The 17,500-nt window shown below is 47.7% G+C and overlaps 1 protein-coding gene across 4 annotated transcripts in view; it reads left to right on the top strand.

Annotated features, from left to right (window-relative positions):
• The window catches only part of dpp6a (dipeptidyl-peptidase 6a), an 828,704-nt gene that overhangs the window by 769,500 nt on the left and 41,704 nt on the right, over positions 1–17,500 (top strand). For all 4 annotated transcript variants that reach the window (XR_011593400.1, XM_070881647.1, XM_070881648.1 and 1 more), the window contains one exon: positions 10,084–10,182. Coding sequence is in view for 3 of the 4 variants with exons in the window: in XM_070881647.1 (XP_070737748.1) it covers positions 10,084–10,182 (99 nt within the window). In the remaining variant the exon portion in view is untranslated. The remainder of the gene's footprint in view (positions 1–10,083; positions 10,183–17,500) is intronic.

Here is a 17,500-nt window from a genome sequence, read left to right as displayed (position 1 = left end):
ATTCGCCAGGACACAGGAAGAACTCCCCTGCTGTTCAGAATTGTGCCCTGGGATCCTTTGCGTCCAACTGAGAGGGTAGGCGGGGCTTCGGTTTAACGTTTCATCTGAGAGACGGCACCGCTGACAGTGCAGCATTCCCTCACGTGCTGCACTGGAGTGGGACTTGAACCCACAGCCTTTGGACTCAATAGGAGATTGCACTACTCACTGAGCCACGACTGACACCGCAAATGATTGGAGTGAGAGGCGGTCTCTATTAGCTCTGCTTGTAGATGCCGTACCCTTCCCCCCCACCACCCCCCTCCCTCCACCTCCCCTGCCTGCCACCACTCTCCCGGGCCTGCAGTCATGGTTGAGATGGCAGTCCCAGGGACGAGATGAAAAAGAGCTGGGAAACGCAGCCGACGTTTGCATTGCGGTGAGCGGGGAAAGAGCCGCCGGCGGCGGTCCCAGCAATGGGAGAAGAATTCGGGTCAGGTCAGCAAGGTGGCACTGTGCCTTCCTGCCCCATCCCACTCCCTCTTTTCACCAGCCTGCTTTCAGGAGAGATTGGCAACAGGAAATCTAGCAGTTAGGAGTGGGAATACTCGATGATTCACCTGCAGATTAGAAAAATATTTCTATCCATTGTTTGGAACACTCCCCCCAAAAATCCTATTTCTTTATATTCAGTATGCCCTTGCTCATCAATGCACTGGAGCATTTCTCTTCACAATTATTTTAAGAGTGAAAGCAATTCAACCGATTAAACATTTGCTTTTTTTCTTTATAAATTTTTGAACAGAATAATACATCAAATTTTGATATAAATGAAGCTTTGAAAGTGCAAAAAAATGCCGGTTTGCCGGCTCCTTGAATCTAATTGTCTCCATGAACACCGACTTATTCTGCAATTCTGTCGTTGCCCTTGTACATTATGTCCAATTAACTATTTTTTGTCTCTCGATGTTCACCTTAAATAAGCATTTTACTTCTCACTAATGCATGAACTTTTCTCATCGCATAAATGTCACGGTGTACATCTGCGAAACATTTCTCTCAAATGCCTCTACTCAATTATTGTACCAACTTCATGACATTTTATTGAAGGTCACAGAACCACTTGACATCTTATTCTTATTCTTAACGCTGCATTTCCAGTGAGACAGATGTTCCCTCTTGCAGTCATAAGCAACCAGTATTCTCCACTAAAAAAAACATTCTTGTGGTCCGTGGTCCCATGCAAACCATTGTCGTGAGCCCATGCCAACAACGACTTACATTTATAGAGCGTCTTTAACAGGCAAAAATGTCCCAAGACGCTCCACAGAAGCGTAATCAGAGAAAAATTGTCACCGAGCTAAAGAAGGAGACATTGGGACAGGTGGCCAGAAGCTTGGTCAAAGAGGTAGTTCTTAAAGGATGAGAGAGAGGGGTGGAGAGGCAGAGGGATTTAGGGAGAGAGTTTTGGAGCTTGGGGGCTAGATAGCTGAAGGCACGGCCGCCAATGATGGGGCAAAGGAAGTCAAGGGGTCAGAATTGGAGGAACGCAGAGTTCTCGGAGGGTTGTACGACTGCAGGAGGTTACAGAGGTAGGGAGGGACGAGGCCATGGAGGCCATGGAGGATGAAAATCAAGGCCTTGGTGGATGGGGACCCAATGTAGGTCGGGGTGATGGATGAACAGGACTTGGTGCAAGTTAGGATATAGCAGCACCATTTCAATGCAATCATAGCTCATTTTTCTAGTGCTCTCTTCGCATGTTAGACTGACTTTTCTCACAATATTGCCTCAGCTCTTGCCACAAGCAATTCATTTCCCGATCGCATGGAAGCAGCCATGATCCAATTTTCTTGACACATGCCGGATTCTAGACTATATTGCACCCATCCTAGGCAATCCCTCGGATCGAGGAAGACTTGCTTCTACTCTTAATATGAGTCCTTAGGTGGCTGAACAGTCTAATAAGAGAATCACAGTCCCTGTCACAGTGGGGCAGACAGTCGTTGAGGGAAAGGGTGGGTGGGACAGGTTTGCTGCACGCTCTCCGCTGCCTGCGCTTGTTTTCAGCATGCTCTAGGCGTTGAGACTCAAAGTGCTCAGAGCCCTCCTGGATGCACTTCCCCCACTTAGGGCAGTCTTTGGCCAGGGACTCCCAGGTGTCAGTGGGGATGTTGCACTTTATCAGGGAGGTTTTGAGGGTGTCCTTGTAACGTTTCCGCTGCCCACCTTTGGCTCGTTTGCCATAAATGAGTTCCGAGTAGTGCGCTTGCTTTTGGAGTCTCGTGTCAGGCATGTGAACAATGTGGCCTGCTCAGCGGAGCTGGTCAAATGTGGTCAGTGCTTCAATGCTGGGGATGGTGGCCTGGTCAAGGACTCTAATGTTGGTGCATCTGTCCTCCCAGGGGATTTGTAGCTCTTGTGGAGATATCGTTGGTGGTATTTCTCCAGCGACTTGAGGTGTCTACTGCACATAGTCCACGTGTCTGAGCCATTCGGAGGGCGGATATTACTACAGCCCTGTAGACCATGAGATTGGTGGCAATTTTGAGGGCCTGGTCTTCAAACACTCTTTTCCTCAGCCGTCCAAAGGCTGCACTGGCGCACTGGAGGCGGTGTTGAATCTTGTTGTCAATGTCTGCTCTTGTTGATAAGAGGCTCCCGAGGTTTGGGAAATGGTTCACATTGTCCAGGGCCACGCCGTGGATCTTGATGACTGGGAGGCAGTGCTGTGCGGCGAGGACAGGCTGGTGGAGGACTTTTGTCTTACGGATGTTTAGTGTAAGGCCCATGCTGTCGTACACCTTAGCAAATACGTCGACTATGTCCTGGAGTTCAGCCTCTGTATGTGCGCAAACGCAGGCGTCATCTGCGTACAGTAGCTCAACGACAGAGGTTGGGGTGGTCTTTGACCTGGCCTGGAAACGGCGCAGGTTGAACAGCTTCCCACTGGTTCTGTAGTTTAGTTCCACTCCAGCGGGGAGCTTATTGACTGTGAGGTGGAGCATGGCAGCGAGAAAGATTGAGAAGAGGGTTGGGGCAAAGATGCATCCCTGTTTGACCCCGGTCCGGACGTGGATTGGGTCTGTGATGGATCCATTGGTAAGGATCATGGCCTGCATGTCATCGTGGAGCAGGTGAAGGATGATGACGAACTTTTGGGGGCATCCGAAACGGAGGAGGACGCTCCATTGACCCTCACGGTTGACAGTGTCAAAGGCCTTTGTAAGGTCAAAGAAGGCCATGTATAAGGGCTGGCGCTGTTCCCTACATTTTTCCTGCAGTTGTCACGCTGCAAAAATCATGTCTGTTGTGCCCCATAGGGGACGAAATCCTCACTATGACTCCGGGAGGAGCTCCACGGCCACAGGGAGAAGACGGTTGAGGAGGACTCTAGCAACGACTTTCCCAGTGGCTGATAACAGGGAGATTTCTCTGTAGTTGCCGCAGTCGGACTTGTCCCCTTTTTTAAAGATGGTCCCCTTTTTTAATTGATAAAAATGTGCCAAGACGCTCCACAGAAGCGTAATCAGAGAAAAACTGTCACCGAGCTAAAGAACGAGACATTGGGACAGGTGGCCAGAAGCTTGGTCAAAGAGGTAGTTCTTGAGAAGTGTCTTAAGGGATGAGAGAGGGTTGGAGAGGCAGAGGGATTTAGGGAGAAAGTTTTGGAGCTTGGGGGCTAGACAGCTGAACGACCACCAATGGTGGGGTGAAGGAAGTGAAGGGGACAGAATCGGAGGAACGCAGAGTTCTCGGAGGGTTGTACGACTGCAGGAGGTTACAGAGGTCGGGAGGGATGAGGCCGTGGAGGCCATGGAGGATGAAAATCAAGGCATTGGTGGACCAGGACCCAATGTAGGTCGGGGTGATGGATGAACAGGACTTGGTGCAAGTTAGGATATAGCAGCACCATTTCAATGCAATCATAGCTCATTTTTCTAGTGCTCTCTTCGCAAGTTAGACTGACATTTCTCACAGTATTGCCTCAGCTCTTGCAACAAGCAATTCATTTCCCGATTGCATGGAAGCAGCCATGATCCAATTTTCTTGACGCGTGCCGGATTCTAGACTACATTGCACCACGTATGTTGCTAGCCACGGGAAGCACCTTTGTGGCAGCAGATCACGTTTTGCGGCAACTGCTTCCATGCTGTGTTTCCCTGGAAGAAATGCAGCTATTTCTGGCACTCCTACACCCATACCGATGTGCCAATGGGTGTCAGGGCAAGTGGGTGCTGCCACGGGGAGTAAGGTTAGGTGGGGGAATACCCATGGGAATGGGATCAGATCAGCTCAAATTGGGCTGCCACAGAGGGTCAGGTTGGGCATACCAACCAGAATGTGACCAGGGAAACCAGCAACATAGAAGCATAGAAACATAGAAAATAGGTGCAGGAGTAGGCCATTCGGCCCTTCGAGCCTGCATGACCATTCAATATGATCATGGCTGATCATGCAACTTCAGTACCCCATTCCTGCTTTTTCTCCATACTCTCTGATCCCTTTAGCCGTAAGGGCCACATCTAACTCCCTTTTGAATATTTCTAACGAACTGGCCTTAACAACTTTCTGTGGTAGAGAATTCCACAGGTTCACAATTCTCTGAGTGAAGAAGTTTCTCCTCATCTCGGTCCGAAATGGCTTAACCCTTATCCTTAGACTGTGACCCCTGATTCTGGACTTCCCCATCATCGGGAACATTCTTCCTGCATCTAACCTGTCCAGTCCCATCAGAAGTTTATATGTTTCTATGAGATCCCCTCTCATTCTTTTAAATTCCAGTGAATATAAGCCAAGTCGATCCAGTCTTTCTTCATATGTTAGTCCTGTCATCCCGGGAATCAGACTGGTGAACCTTTGCTGCACTCCCTCAATAGCAAGAATGTCCTTCTTCAGATTAGGAGACCAAAACTGTACACAATATTCAAGGTGTGGCCTCACCAAGGCCCTGTACAACCACAGTAAGATCTCCCTGCTCCTATACTCAAATCCTCTCGTTATGAAGGCCAACATGCCATTTGCCTTCTTCACCGCCTGCTGTACCTGCATGCCAACTTTCAATGACCCAGGTCTCGTTGCACCTCCTCTTTTCCTAATCTGTCACCATTCAGATAATATTCTGCCTTCCTGTTTTTGCCACCAAAGTGGATAACTTCACATTTATCCACATTATACTGCATCTGCCATGCATTTGCCCACTCACCTAACAGTCAGGTAGATGAGGAGGATGCGGCCACAACCCTTGATACCTGCCTCTATTTGCTGCTGCAGTATGTGCGTTTGTCTCCTATCCTCTCCCACCTCAGCTTAAAAATATTCACAACTCATCTGGATTAGGCTGTCTGACAAGACCCCCTATAAGGTTCCCTAAACCTCTCCGCCTCTACCTCTCTGCTCCTTTAAGATGCTCCTTAAAACCTACCTCTTTGACCAAGCTTTTGGACACCAATCCCAGGGGCCAAAATTGCCCCTTTCTATAAGGCCCGTGGGTGCCTGAAAGCAACGGCCATGGGTCGGTGCGGACTGCCCGCCAAGTCTCCGCGGAGGGGGCCGTCATTTTAGATATTGCCCATCCTCAGGTTTGGAGCGGTGTGCGGGACCGCTCCACCCCTTTTCCCGCCACGTCGTGCGCGCGCCGACCCCTTAACGACTGGCGCCGGCCCTTCTCGAAATTGGCCCGCGGGAAATTGCCCCTTTCGAAAATTGCCCTGCGGGAGCAGTGCCACCACTGGTCGGTGCCCCCAACACCATTTGCTGTCGGTTCCCTTTCTGTGGCTTGGCGGCATGGCCCGCTTAAAGAGGAGATGACACTGCCGGCGACTCCATGTTTGTTTTTGTCGGCTGACTGCCAGCTCGGGCCGACAATTATGCCCGCAGCTTCGGCCGGACCGCCAGCAGGCAGACTGGCACCCCCCCTTTTGGGTGCCAGGCCACTGGCCCGGCCAAAACCCTCCCTGGTGACCCAGTGTTTGCCGCTGAAGTGGCTGCAGAGTTTGCAGTGGCCCTCCCCTTTAACTGATGGGGAGGGACATTGTGACGCACCAGTATGACGATGTCACCAGCGCGGCGCTGATGACTTCGAGCGTCGGCTACTCCGACCCGCCCCCACTTCCGCTCCGCGAGTGGCGACTACTCCGACGCGACTGCACTTCCGCCCGTCTCCCGACACCTACACCGCTGCAACTGGAAATAGCTACCAAAACGCTGAATTTCTCTGGATTGTGCACCCCATGCATTAGAGCGGACGGAACACTTCAAGAGTGACTGGTTTTGGGCTGTGTGCAATTTCGGCCCCCTAATATCTCCTTCGGTGTCAAATTGTGTTCAATATTGCTCCCGTGAAGCGGCTTGGGATGTTTCACTGTGTGACAGGCACTATAGAAATGCAAATTGTTGTTGTTGTTGGCTGACACTTAGAAGGGGCGAGTTGCATTGACAGTTAAATTCACCTACTTGAAGCAAAGGGTGATGAGTGCGTGAATTGGAGGCAATAGTGTGTGTAATGTATGCACCCGTGAGTATGCTCACAGGTTTGTCGAGCTGTTGAGTTGGGAGTGGCTTAGTCAGTCACGTGATGTTCACAAGACTCAATAAAACCCCAGCCAGTTGGGTTCGGGGGATCCACGATGAGGTATGCAGTTGTGAAACTGGTGGATGAACTGGTAATGTGTAGTGTGATTGTTAAACCTTTGCTAATAAACCAACTAGTTCTTAATAGCAATGTGTTGCTATGAATTCTTAAGCAAAGAACCCATGAAGCAAATACATTACAGTGTGGACTGTAGAGTGGTTTTTTTCAGCACTGTACTGCGCAATGTTCCGCTTTATTAATGAAAACAACAAAATATACCTAAATGAGGTGATGGAACCAAATATATATTTCTTTATTTTGGTTCTGGAATGCTATGATCATAGCCCTCAAAGGAAAACGGAGTTATTACCAAAGAAATGAAAAAAAAAATCGTTCATACCTTCGCACTGAAAAATGTTACTGTTTAGGTAGATTAGTTCCACAATTCCATTTCTGCTTTACCTCTGAGCAGGAGCCCGAGAGTTAGAAAACCTTTTCGGGGCTGTTTACTGAAGTAGCGATAATCTTCTTTCAGTCGGAAGAGTGACAAAGTCGTCTCTCTTTCTTCGGATAACAGATTTACCAGCCATTGGAAGCAAAACTATAGCTTTACTTCTGTCTTAAAATTGGTGTTTGCTTAAAACAAATCGGGAGGGCACAGAGCTCTGACAACATGATGGAATGGTACACATCGTAAGCACTAAACTTTAGAGAAACATTTTTATTTCATTCTTTTTACCTTGCGTTTCATGTATATATTAATGTTATGCTGGAGAAATACCACCAACGATGTCTCTGCAAGATGCTGCAAATCCCCTGGGAGGACAGACGCACCAACGTCAGTGTTCTCGATCAGGCCAACATCCCCAGCATCGAAGCACTGACCACACTCGACCAGCTCCGTTGGGTGGGCCACATTGTCCACATGCCTGACACAAGACTCCCAAAGCAAGCGCTCTACTCGGAACTCCTACACGGCAAGCGAGCCCCAGGTGGGCAGAGGAAACATTTCAAGGACACTCTCAAAGCCTCCTTTATAAAATACAACATCCCCACCGACACCTGGGAGTTCCTGGCCAAAGACCACCCCAAGTGGAGGAAGAGCATCCGGGAGGGCGCTGAGTATCTCGAGTCTCGTCGCCAAGAGCATGCAGAAAGCAAGCGCAGGCAGCGGAAGGAGCGTGCGGAAAACCAGACTCCTCACCCACTCTTTCCTTCAACGACTGTCTGTCCCACCTGTGACAGAGACTGTAATTCCCGTATTGGACTGTTCAGTCACCTGAGAACTCACTTTTAGAGTGGAAGCAAATCTTCCTCGATTTCGAGGGCCTGCCTATGATGCTGATGATGAATGTTATGCAGTAACCGCATTCCACTGCAGCGACTTCCATTGAAAAAAAGCCCCAAAATACCTCACAGATAGACGTATGGACAGAAGTTGCTGAGCCAGGAAATGGATGGATATGAGAAGATTTTTGAAGGAGGAGTGAAAGGAGTAGAGGATTTAAGGGTAGATATCTGGAGAGCAGGATTTAACCAGCTGAAGGATCTTCCACCTATGATTGGGCAAAGTGAGAAAGGATGCATCAAAATCAGTGGGTTCAGGGCAGACATAAAGCTGGAGGGGATCGGGTGGCGCAAGGCAATGGAGAGATTTAAAAACCGGGTTGAGGATCAGAGGAAAACATTGATGATTTCAGTTAACATGGGGGCCGGAAAAGAGATTTGGGTGGTCAACTGTTGAGTGGAAAGGGAATCAAGGGAATAGGAGATGAGTCTCGTGGATGAGATAAGCTTGGAGAGGGAAGAGGGGAAGATGAGAGCGAGGCTGCAGAAAGACGGGGGTTCAGGTTTAGTGTGCGTGTCGGACTTGGGGGAGGGAGAGGGAGGGCTGGCTTTGGGTAAGGGGATGAGGATAATGCAACAGAGGCACTGCACAGATAGCTTCAATCTCGCTGATGAAGAAATCCATGAGTTGCTCGGACCTGGTGTTTGAAGTGAGGATGTTGGTTGTTGAATAAAGGAGCCTGCAGTTAGTGGTCTAACTTTGAATGACATGGGAGGGGTGTTGATCCTGGAGTCAGTAGCATCATAGGCAGTCCCTCGAAATCGAGGAAGATGTGCTTCCACTCTAAAAGTGAGTTCTCAGGTGACTATACAGTCCAATGCGGGACGTTGGTTGAAGGAAAGGGTAGGTGGGGAGTCTGGTTTTCCGCCACTCCTTCCGCTGCCTGCACTTGATTTCTGCATGCTCTCGGCGACGAGACTCGAGGAGCTCAGCGCCCTCCCAGATGCTCTTCCTCCACTTAGGGCGGTCTTTGGCCAGGGACTCCCAGGTGTCGCTGGGGATGTTGCACTTAATCAGGGAGGCTTTGAGGGTGTCCTTGAAATGTTTCCTCTGCCCACCTGGGTATCGCTTGCCGTGTAGGAGTTTCGAATCGAGCGCTTGTTTTAGGAGTCTTGTGTCGTGCATGTGCACAATGTGGCCCACCCAACGGAGCTGGTCAAGTGTAATCAGTGCTTCATTGCTGGGGATGTTGGCCTGATCGAGAATATTGATATTGGTGCGTCTATCCTCCCAGGGGATTTGCAGGATCTTACGGAGACATCGTTGGTGGTATTTCTCCAGCGATTTGAGATGTCTACTGTATATGGTCCACATCACTGAATCATACAGGAGGGCGGGTATTACTGCAGCCCTGTAGACCATAAGCTTGGTGCCAGATTTGAGGGCCTGGTCTTCGAACAATCTCTTCCTCAGGCGACCGAAGGCTGCACTTGCGCACTGGAGGCGGTGTTGGACCTTGTGTTGGACAGCACTGGAGGCTGGATTAGTGGGCTAGTCAATAAAAGAATAGTGAGGCATGGTGGAGCTTGCCATGGCCCAGCCAGATCTGGCGATGGATGAGATAAGTGCAAGTTTACATTCTCGAGTGTTCCTGCTTATGCTGCAGGATGTAATTTGCATCTGTCATCTTCAGCCCCGCACTACCACGGGAGTAGGGTACCATTGCTGATAATAGCATAGAGGAATAATGTGCACCCACCGTTTAAAATAATACAGAAGATATTCCCTATCCAACTCCACCCCCCTTGCCCGATGATCAGTGTTCAACCGGAAGATCCGGAGGGGAGAGGGGGAGTTGTGGAGGGGGAGTGTTGGAACTCTCAACAATGGTTTTCAGACAGCCTTGGGACCCCAAAGATACTCCAGGTTGGCAGCAATTTAAGGCGAGGCCACAGTGCCACGAGTACCAGGCGCCCTTGCCTTTAGGTGCCCAGCCAAGTCAATTGGTGGCAGCCATGGAAAGTGCTCCATTGCCCAGCCCCAACATCCCTCACCCTGGTAAGTGTGGCCAAAAAAATGGATGAAAGATGAAGCGAATGAATTAGCACCTCCGTTACAACAGCACTCTACCAGGAATGTCACAGGAATGTGTTGCACATCTGGACAATAACATTGCATAGTGCAGTTACAGTGCAAAATGCCAACTTAAGATCTAATGTTCTCTTTTTTTCCTCCCCTTTAGAATATTTTGTGTTGGAGCAAAACGACAAGGTACAGAATGCTACTGACAGCAAGCAAATGCCCCTAATCGATTTCATGGAAGTTGTGATAAAGGATTACAGTAAGTATCTGCACATTCAGGTCATCGGCAATAGGAATGGTTCTGACTGCCAATATAGTATTATTCCTGGAGTCATCTATTTTGTTGTGGTTTTATTGGATTTTACATTCTTAAGGTCTCTGCTTGCCACTGGAAGTAAGATGAACATTGTCCAATAAAATATTAATGTGATTTAACTATTCTGCAACTTAGCTTGTTATCAATCAAGTGCACTCAGAGATTATGAGGTTGCGGCCTTTATTCAAAGTGCAAAACATTGCCTGTGGGTCCATTAGTAATTTGTGTCTTGTTGGCTAATTATGCTCAGACACACATATAGATATATATATATATATTTACAAACTGTATATGTTTGCAAGTTAAATACCCCTTTTGTTGCCTTTTAGTTATTGATTTCTAGCATTGTGCTTTGCAGCTCATTTCTGACAAGCCTACATGTATTCAGAGGCAAATAGCTAGCAGCTTGCTGTTGCTTTGCTCTGCTGCAAACATAGACTTTATTGGTCAGCACATTTTTCATAGACCAGAGCAATTCTGTGGGGGGGCAAGTCGTTCGTTTTTGAGTGCAGCTGAACTATAACTATAAGATATCCTGGTGGTGCAGTAAACTCGTACATTCACCGGGTGAGTCCCTGATCTCAGCCTGGCCATCTCAGCAGAGAGATTGGTGAGATGGGGGGTGGGGGGGGAGTCAGAAAATGAGTCAACAATAGTTCCTGTCATGCCGTTGCCAGTGCAGAACTCAATTGGCAAAGGTCTGAGCAATGGTGCATGGTATAGAGGACCATAGATAACGGCATAAAGAAAGGTGCATGGTAGAGAGGGCCATAGGCAGAGGTCTGAGGAACAGTGCATGGTATAGAGGGCCTTAGGCAGAGGCCTGTGGAACGGTGCATGGTATAGAGGGCCATAGGTAGAGGCCTGTGGAACAATGCATGGTATAGAGGGCCATAGGCAGAGGCCTGTGGAACGGTGCATGGTATAGAGGGCCATAGGCAGAGGCCTGTGGAACGGTGCATGGTATAGAGGGCCATAGGTAGAGGCCTGTGGAACAGTGCATGGTATAGAGGCCATAGGAATGGTGTGGGACAGACAGGAATTAAGCAGAGGTCTGATAAAGGGCGTTGACAGACATTTAAAAAATCGTAAAGTATTTCAGGTTAAGTGAATTATTTACAGTCCATATTTTATTCACATATTGAAACTATTAGTTTATGAAGAATTCATAGAAAAATCTGAATAATAATTCTCTGGTGCACAATTTCTTGCAGCCTTTCAAATTTGGTGGAAAAATAGTTCCTCCGTAAAGTTTTACAGACTGGTTTCACTTTAAATAACTAGAATTTGACAGGCTGTTGAAAACACTGAAGTTGTACAATTGATACCAGCTAGAAGGACAAGGGCAGCAGGTGCATGGGAACACCATCATCTCCACATTTCCCTCCAAATAATACAATGTCCTGACTTGGAAATATATCGCCGTTCCTTCATCGTCGCTGGGGCAAAATCCTGGAATTCCCTCCCTTACAGCACTGTGGGAGTATCTTCACCACAGGGACTACAGCGGTTCAAGAAGGAGTTCCACCACCAGCTTCTCAAGGGCAACTCGGGTGGGCAATAACTATACTATGGGCCCACATACTATGAATGAGTTTTTAAAAACAAGATTAAAAACAGACCAGTTGTGAAAGATGCTACATAAACACAGGTCTTTCTTTCTTTCTTTAATTGGCAACCTGACCTACGGGATGGCTGATGCATCATTTGCAGGCAGAATTGTCAGGAAGCACATCTTCGCACAAAGGGTTGTGGAAATCTGGTTTTCTCTCCCCCAAAAGGTCTGGCTACTGGGGGGATGACGGAGAGGTCAATTCAAAATTTCAAAACTGAGATTGATAGATTTTTGTTAGGCAACGGTATTAACGGTTTCGTAACCAAGACGGGTAAATGGAGTTAAGATACAGATCGTGCATGATCTAATTGAATGGTGGAACAGGCTCAAGGGGCTGAATGGCCCACTCCTGTTCCTATGTTCCTATATAATTAAGGGAGTCTATCTTTGCATTTGGCTGTGCTTGATGGGTGCCATGTATCGGTGGAGTCCCATCCCAGTACGAACATCCCTCCCTCATCTGTGTTTTTTAAACAAATGCTTTTCCCTGACTAGACTCTGGGAAAGTGAGTATAAAATTGCAGACGATGGATTGTATATTGAGATTCAACGCCGCCTCCAGTGCGCCAGTGCAGCCTTCGGCCGGCTGAGGAAAAGAGTGTTTGAAGCTCATGGTCTACAGGACTGTAGTAATACCTGTCCTCCTGTATGGCTCAGAGACATGGACCATGTCCAGTAGACACCTCAACTCGCTGAAGAACTACCACCAACGATGTCTCCGCAAGATCCTGCAAATCCCCTGGGAGGACAGGCGCACCAACGTTAGTGTCCCCGACCAGGTCAACATCCCCAGCATTGAAGCGCTGACCACACTTGATCAGCTCCGATGGGCAGGCCACATTGTTCACATGCCAGACACGAGACTCTCAAAGCAAGCGCTTTACTCGGAACTCCTTCACAGCAAACAAGCCAAAGGTGGGCAGAGGAAACATTACAAAAACACCCTCAAAGCCTCCCTGACAAAATGCAACATCCCCACTGACACCTGGGAGTCCCTGGACAAAGACCGCCCTAAGTGGGAGAAGTGCATCCAGGGGGGCGCTGAGCACCTCGAGTCTCACCGCCGAGAGTGTTCTATATGCAGACTATAGATATACTCTCTGTGTAGTCACTGTATAGTTGCATAAGATGGAGACTTGTTTACCTGATGCACTATCAATAAGGTTTACACTGTGTATATACTATGCTGGTACCACTAGAGGGTGCAACTGGTGGAGACCGCGGTTTCCTGTCCTGGTGGCAGGGGCTGTATAAAAGGGTAGCCACCATGCGGCTGCCTCACTCTGGAGTTACGAATAAAGGACCAAGGTCACTACAGTTTGAGTACAACACATTGCCTCGTGGAGTCATTCATAGGCATATTACAGACATAACAGAGAGCATGCAGAAATCAAGCGCAGGCAGCGGAAGGAGCATGCAGCAAACCTGTCCCTCCCACCCGTTCCCTCAATAATATCTGTCCCACCTGTGACAGGGACTGTGGTTCTCGTATTAGACTGTTCAACCACCTAAGGACTCATTTTTAGAGTGGAAGCAAGTCTTCCTCGATTCCGAGGCACTGCCTGTGATGATGATGATGTGGGATTTGTTGTCTGTCAGCACTTTTCCTCCTGTAGTCTGTCTCTTTCAGTTCCGGGGAATAGAAAAAAAATTAAACCAAGAAACTACATTCACTGTTCACTGATAACAAGTCAAATATTCACGTCAAAAGTTTTATATTATTGTACAATTTAATTCATTTTGTTTAATGAATGTAAAATTATTTTTGTATTAAATTGCAATTTAGTCACTTTCCTTCACTTGTAAACTGTTTTCATATTAGATTTCAATTAATTTCATTGCCTAGCAATAAGGGAAATTGACTTTTTAACACGTTAGCTGATTGGCAGATCTACATTGTGCGACTGGGATTAAAAACTATTTTGTACTAATCAAACATTCACTTAGAAATACATAGAGATGCTGCGCAAATGTAAAATGAATTTGATATGCAGCGTTTGTAGTAATATGGATAAGCACTCAGATGGTCCTTTGGCACTTATGCTAGGCTTATTATGGCAGCCAACTTTCCTTTAAAATTCCCAGCTGCCCCACAGTGTGGCTGGATTTCCTCATAGGTGCTGGATCATCACAGTGTCCTGTATCGATACCTCTTTAGAAAGTAGTCGAAGTCATGCGCTTAAGAAAAGTAGCAACATTTTATCAATTAATTACACGTTAAACTTACATGCAGAAGGAGCCAGTGCTGAGCTCCACGAGTTTGCAGCCCAGCCTACACGCATACACATGAGAGAGAGAGAGAGAGAGAGAGAGCACGCACAGCAAACATGCACCCCGCGTCATGTATGACATTCGTGCCACACAAGTGCCAGGCAATGACTATCTTCAACAAGCGAGAGTCTAACCACCTCTACTTGACATTCAACGGCATTACCATCGCCGAATCCCCTGCCATCAACATCCTGGGGGTCAACATTGACCAGAAACTTAACTGGACCAGCCACATAAATACTGTGGCAACGAGAGCAGGTCAGAGGCTGGATATTCTGCGGCAAGTGTCTCACCTCCTGACTCCCCAAAGCCTTTCCACCATCTACAAGGCACAAGTCAGGAGTGTGATAGAATACTCTCTACTTGCCTGGATGAGTGCAGCTCCAGCAACACTCAAGAAGCTCGACACCATCCAGGACAAAGCAGCCTGCTTGATTAGCACCCCATCCACCACCTTAAACATCCACTCCCTCCACCACTGGCACGCCGTGACTGCTGTATGTACTATCTACAAGATGCATTGCAGCAACTTGCCAAGGCTTCTTCGGCAGCATCTCCCAAACCCGCAACCTCTACCACCTAGAAGGACAAGGAACAGGTGCCCAAAGTGAGACAACTTTGTACGAAAAAAAAGATTTCCACGATACCGCTGTCCGTTGACAGACCTCACACCCCCCGCGCCTTAGCCTGGTTTTCCTCACTCCCACATTAGCCAATTCACTCAGTGGGCAGGCAGCAACCTTTCACTGGCTCCCAGTGCCCGGCATTCCAGTCCTGTGAACTCAAGCTTGCATGGAGCACCAGAATATGATTCAGGTGAGCTGACCTTGCGTTACCAGGTGAGAGCAGTTCACTTGTACGCAGGGACGCGAGGCACATTCTTGACTCCAGCCATGTGACTGATCACCAGCAGTGGAGGACTGAGTTTGGTTGAAAGACTGGAAAATCTTTGAGCTTTTCAGCCTTGCAAGGAGATAACTCAGAGCAGTCCTCCAGAGCTTGGGAAGGAAAAAAGTAAGGCTTGCATTTGTCTCGCGTCTTTCACGACCACCAGGCGTTTAAAAGTGCTTTACAGCCTATGAAGTACTTTTGAAGTATAGTCACTGTTGTAATATGGGAAACATGGCAGCCAATTTGCGCACAGCAAGCTCCCACAAACAGCAATGTGATCATGACCAGATAATCTGTTTTTGTTATGTTGATTGAGGGATAAATATTGGTCAGGACACCAGGGATAACTCCCCTGCTCTTCTTCGAAATAGTGCCATGGGATCTTTTACGTCCAGCTGAGAGAGCAGACGGGGCCTCGGTTTAACGTCTGATCAGAAAGACGGCACCTTCGACAGTGCAGCACTCCCTCAGTACTGGACTGAAGTGTCAGCCTAGACCTTTGTGCTCAAGTCCCTGGAGTGGGACTTGAACCCACAACCTTCTGACACAGAGGCGAGGGTGTTACCCACTGAGTCGCGGATGACGCTAGCTCGCAAAAGGTTTAGAAAATGCAAATTAGACATATTTCTTTCCGAAAATAACACTTTGAGATACAAAATATGAGTAATTTGAGCTATGACATGACGTAAGTGTGGCATGCTTGGGAGGAACAGGTGGCTTTGGACCTATGGCTCCGCAAGCTCTCCACCACTGGGTTTTTCCTGTTATTTCTGGGTCTGTTGTAGATTAGTTGATAGAGATCAATTGTTATGATTAGTAAACAACTCCATTATCATTGTATCATGCGACTACCAGGATGGTAGAAGACGAACTGGATGGGCCTTGGTCTTTTTTCATCTAGCAATTCCCATGCTCCAAAAAGGTAAACCCAGAACATTGGGCTCAATTTTCCCCAATGTCGTTTTTTGGCGTATTGCAAGAGTTACGCCCGTGTTATTTGGCCCTGACTACTCAAAAAAAATAACTAGCACGTTTCCCCATTCTAATTTTTGAAATTGGCACCGTGCAGCCTGTCCTTTAGCTTCGGGGAGTGGAACCTAATGTCTGCACCACAAAAACGATGCCCCCCACCCCTCCCCTGCTTCTGCGCATGCGTGAAAAAAAAGGACGGTTTTTACGTGACTGCTATGGGCGCGCATGCCCAGTATAGCTCCTGGTCTGCATTCGGCCATTTTTAAAAAGCCAGTTGTGTGTGACAACTTTAATTCTCAGTGGAAAGATCGGAGCTGCAATACAATATGCAACGTGGCTTAAGGACCAAGAATTTCTCACAGGACAAAGTGGAGGCACTGCTTACTGTAATTGGGCCAGATGACACGAGCTGGACACCACTGTTGTACTGACTCTGGATGAGGTGCAGATGCCGCCCATTGAGGTGCCAGGCCCTTTCCTGAGTTGTACGAGTGTTGGGACATTCCATGGTTTCTCACATTCCGAGGCTGGAGATTCCAGTAGAATGCAGCGAGCCATACCCAGGGTGAGGAGGGGAAGGAGAGCTCGACAGCGCTCTCCTGAGGTGCAGGATCTAACAGATATGGTTCAGATGGTGGCAATGAGTGCGGAGAGCATTGACCTTACGCGATCACTCCTGGACATCATCAGTGGGGTAGGTGATGAGGTATCGGGACTGTCGGGAGAAGTAACAACACTCTCACGAGAAATGGGAACACTGTCCGGGAACATGAGGGAGGGAATGTCGCAGGAAGCTGATACACTGTCAGGGCACATGAGTGAGGGAATGTCGGAGTTAGCTGCTGCAGTAAGGGAACACGCCCAGACCCCGCGGCCATTGACGGAATCAAATGCCACTCCCACTCCAATCCCCAGACCAGCCTCTGAAGAGCCCCAGGCCGGGCCTTCCACATTACCACCTGCCCACGCCCACTATCAAGAAGTGCGCATTACCCAAGATGTTCGAAAGAATAAGCTTGGTAGCAACCCGAGAAACGCTGCGCCACTGCCTGCGGGCAGGGGTGGAGTCAACAAGACCAAGCGCAGCGGGCGGTCTTAGAATAAGGTGGAGGAGAGATGGGTGCAGCCTTTCTTTGCTGCTGTTGTTATTATTGTTATTACTGTTGTAACTGTTCTCAAATTAAAAGTTTTTTGTAAGTTATGTAAATTTACAGTTTAAAAGTTTGTAACTGCTCTTAATGTTTTTAAGTGATCTTAGAGTTTGTAAATGATCTTAAAGTTTGTAAGTTATCTTAACTGAAAACTTTAAAATTTGACACAAGAATATTTTTATTAACATTAAGTTCAGTACAAACAAGTGTTAAACTTTTGAATATATTTTAAATTATAACGGAATCATTTCCATTATTTGTTCCATTATTAACACAAAATTTTGAACTAAAGAAGAATTATTTCCATTATTTGTTCCATTAACACAACACAACATTACGGAACTGGTCCAAACAGTAAACA

The sequence above is a fragment of the Pristiophorus japonicus genome, chromosome 5 (genome assembly GCF_044704955.1).
Source record: "Pristiophorus japonicus isolate sPriJap1 chromosome 5, sPriJap1.hap1, whole genome shotgun sequence".
NCBI classification, from domain to species: Eukaryota; Metazoa; Chordata; class Chondrichthyes; family Pristiophoridae; genus Pristiophorus; species Pristiophorus japonicus.
Note: the sequence above shows the minus strand (reverse complement) of the source record. Positions and strands in the feature narration are given on the sequence as shown.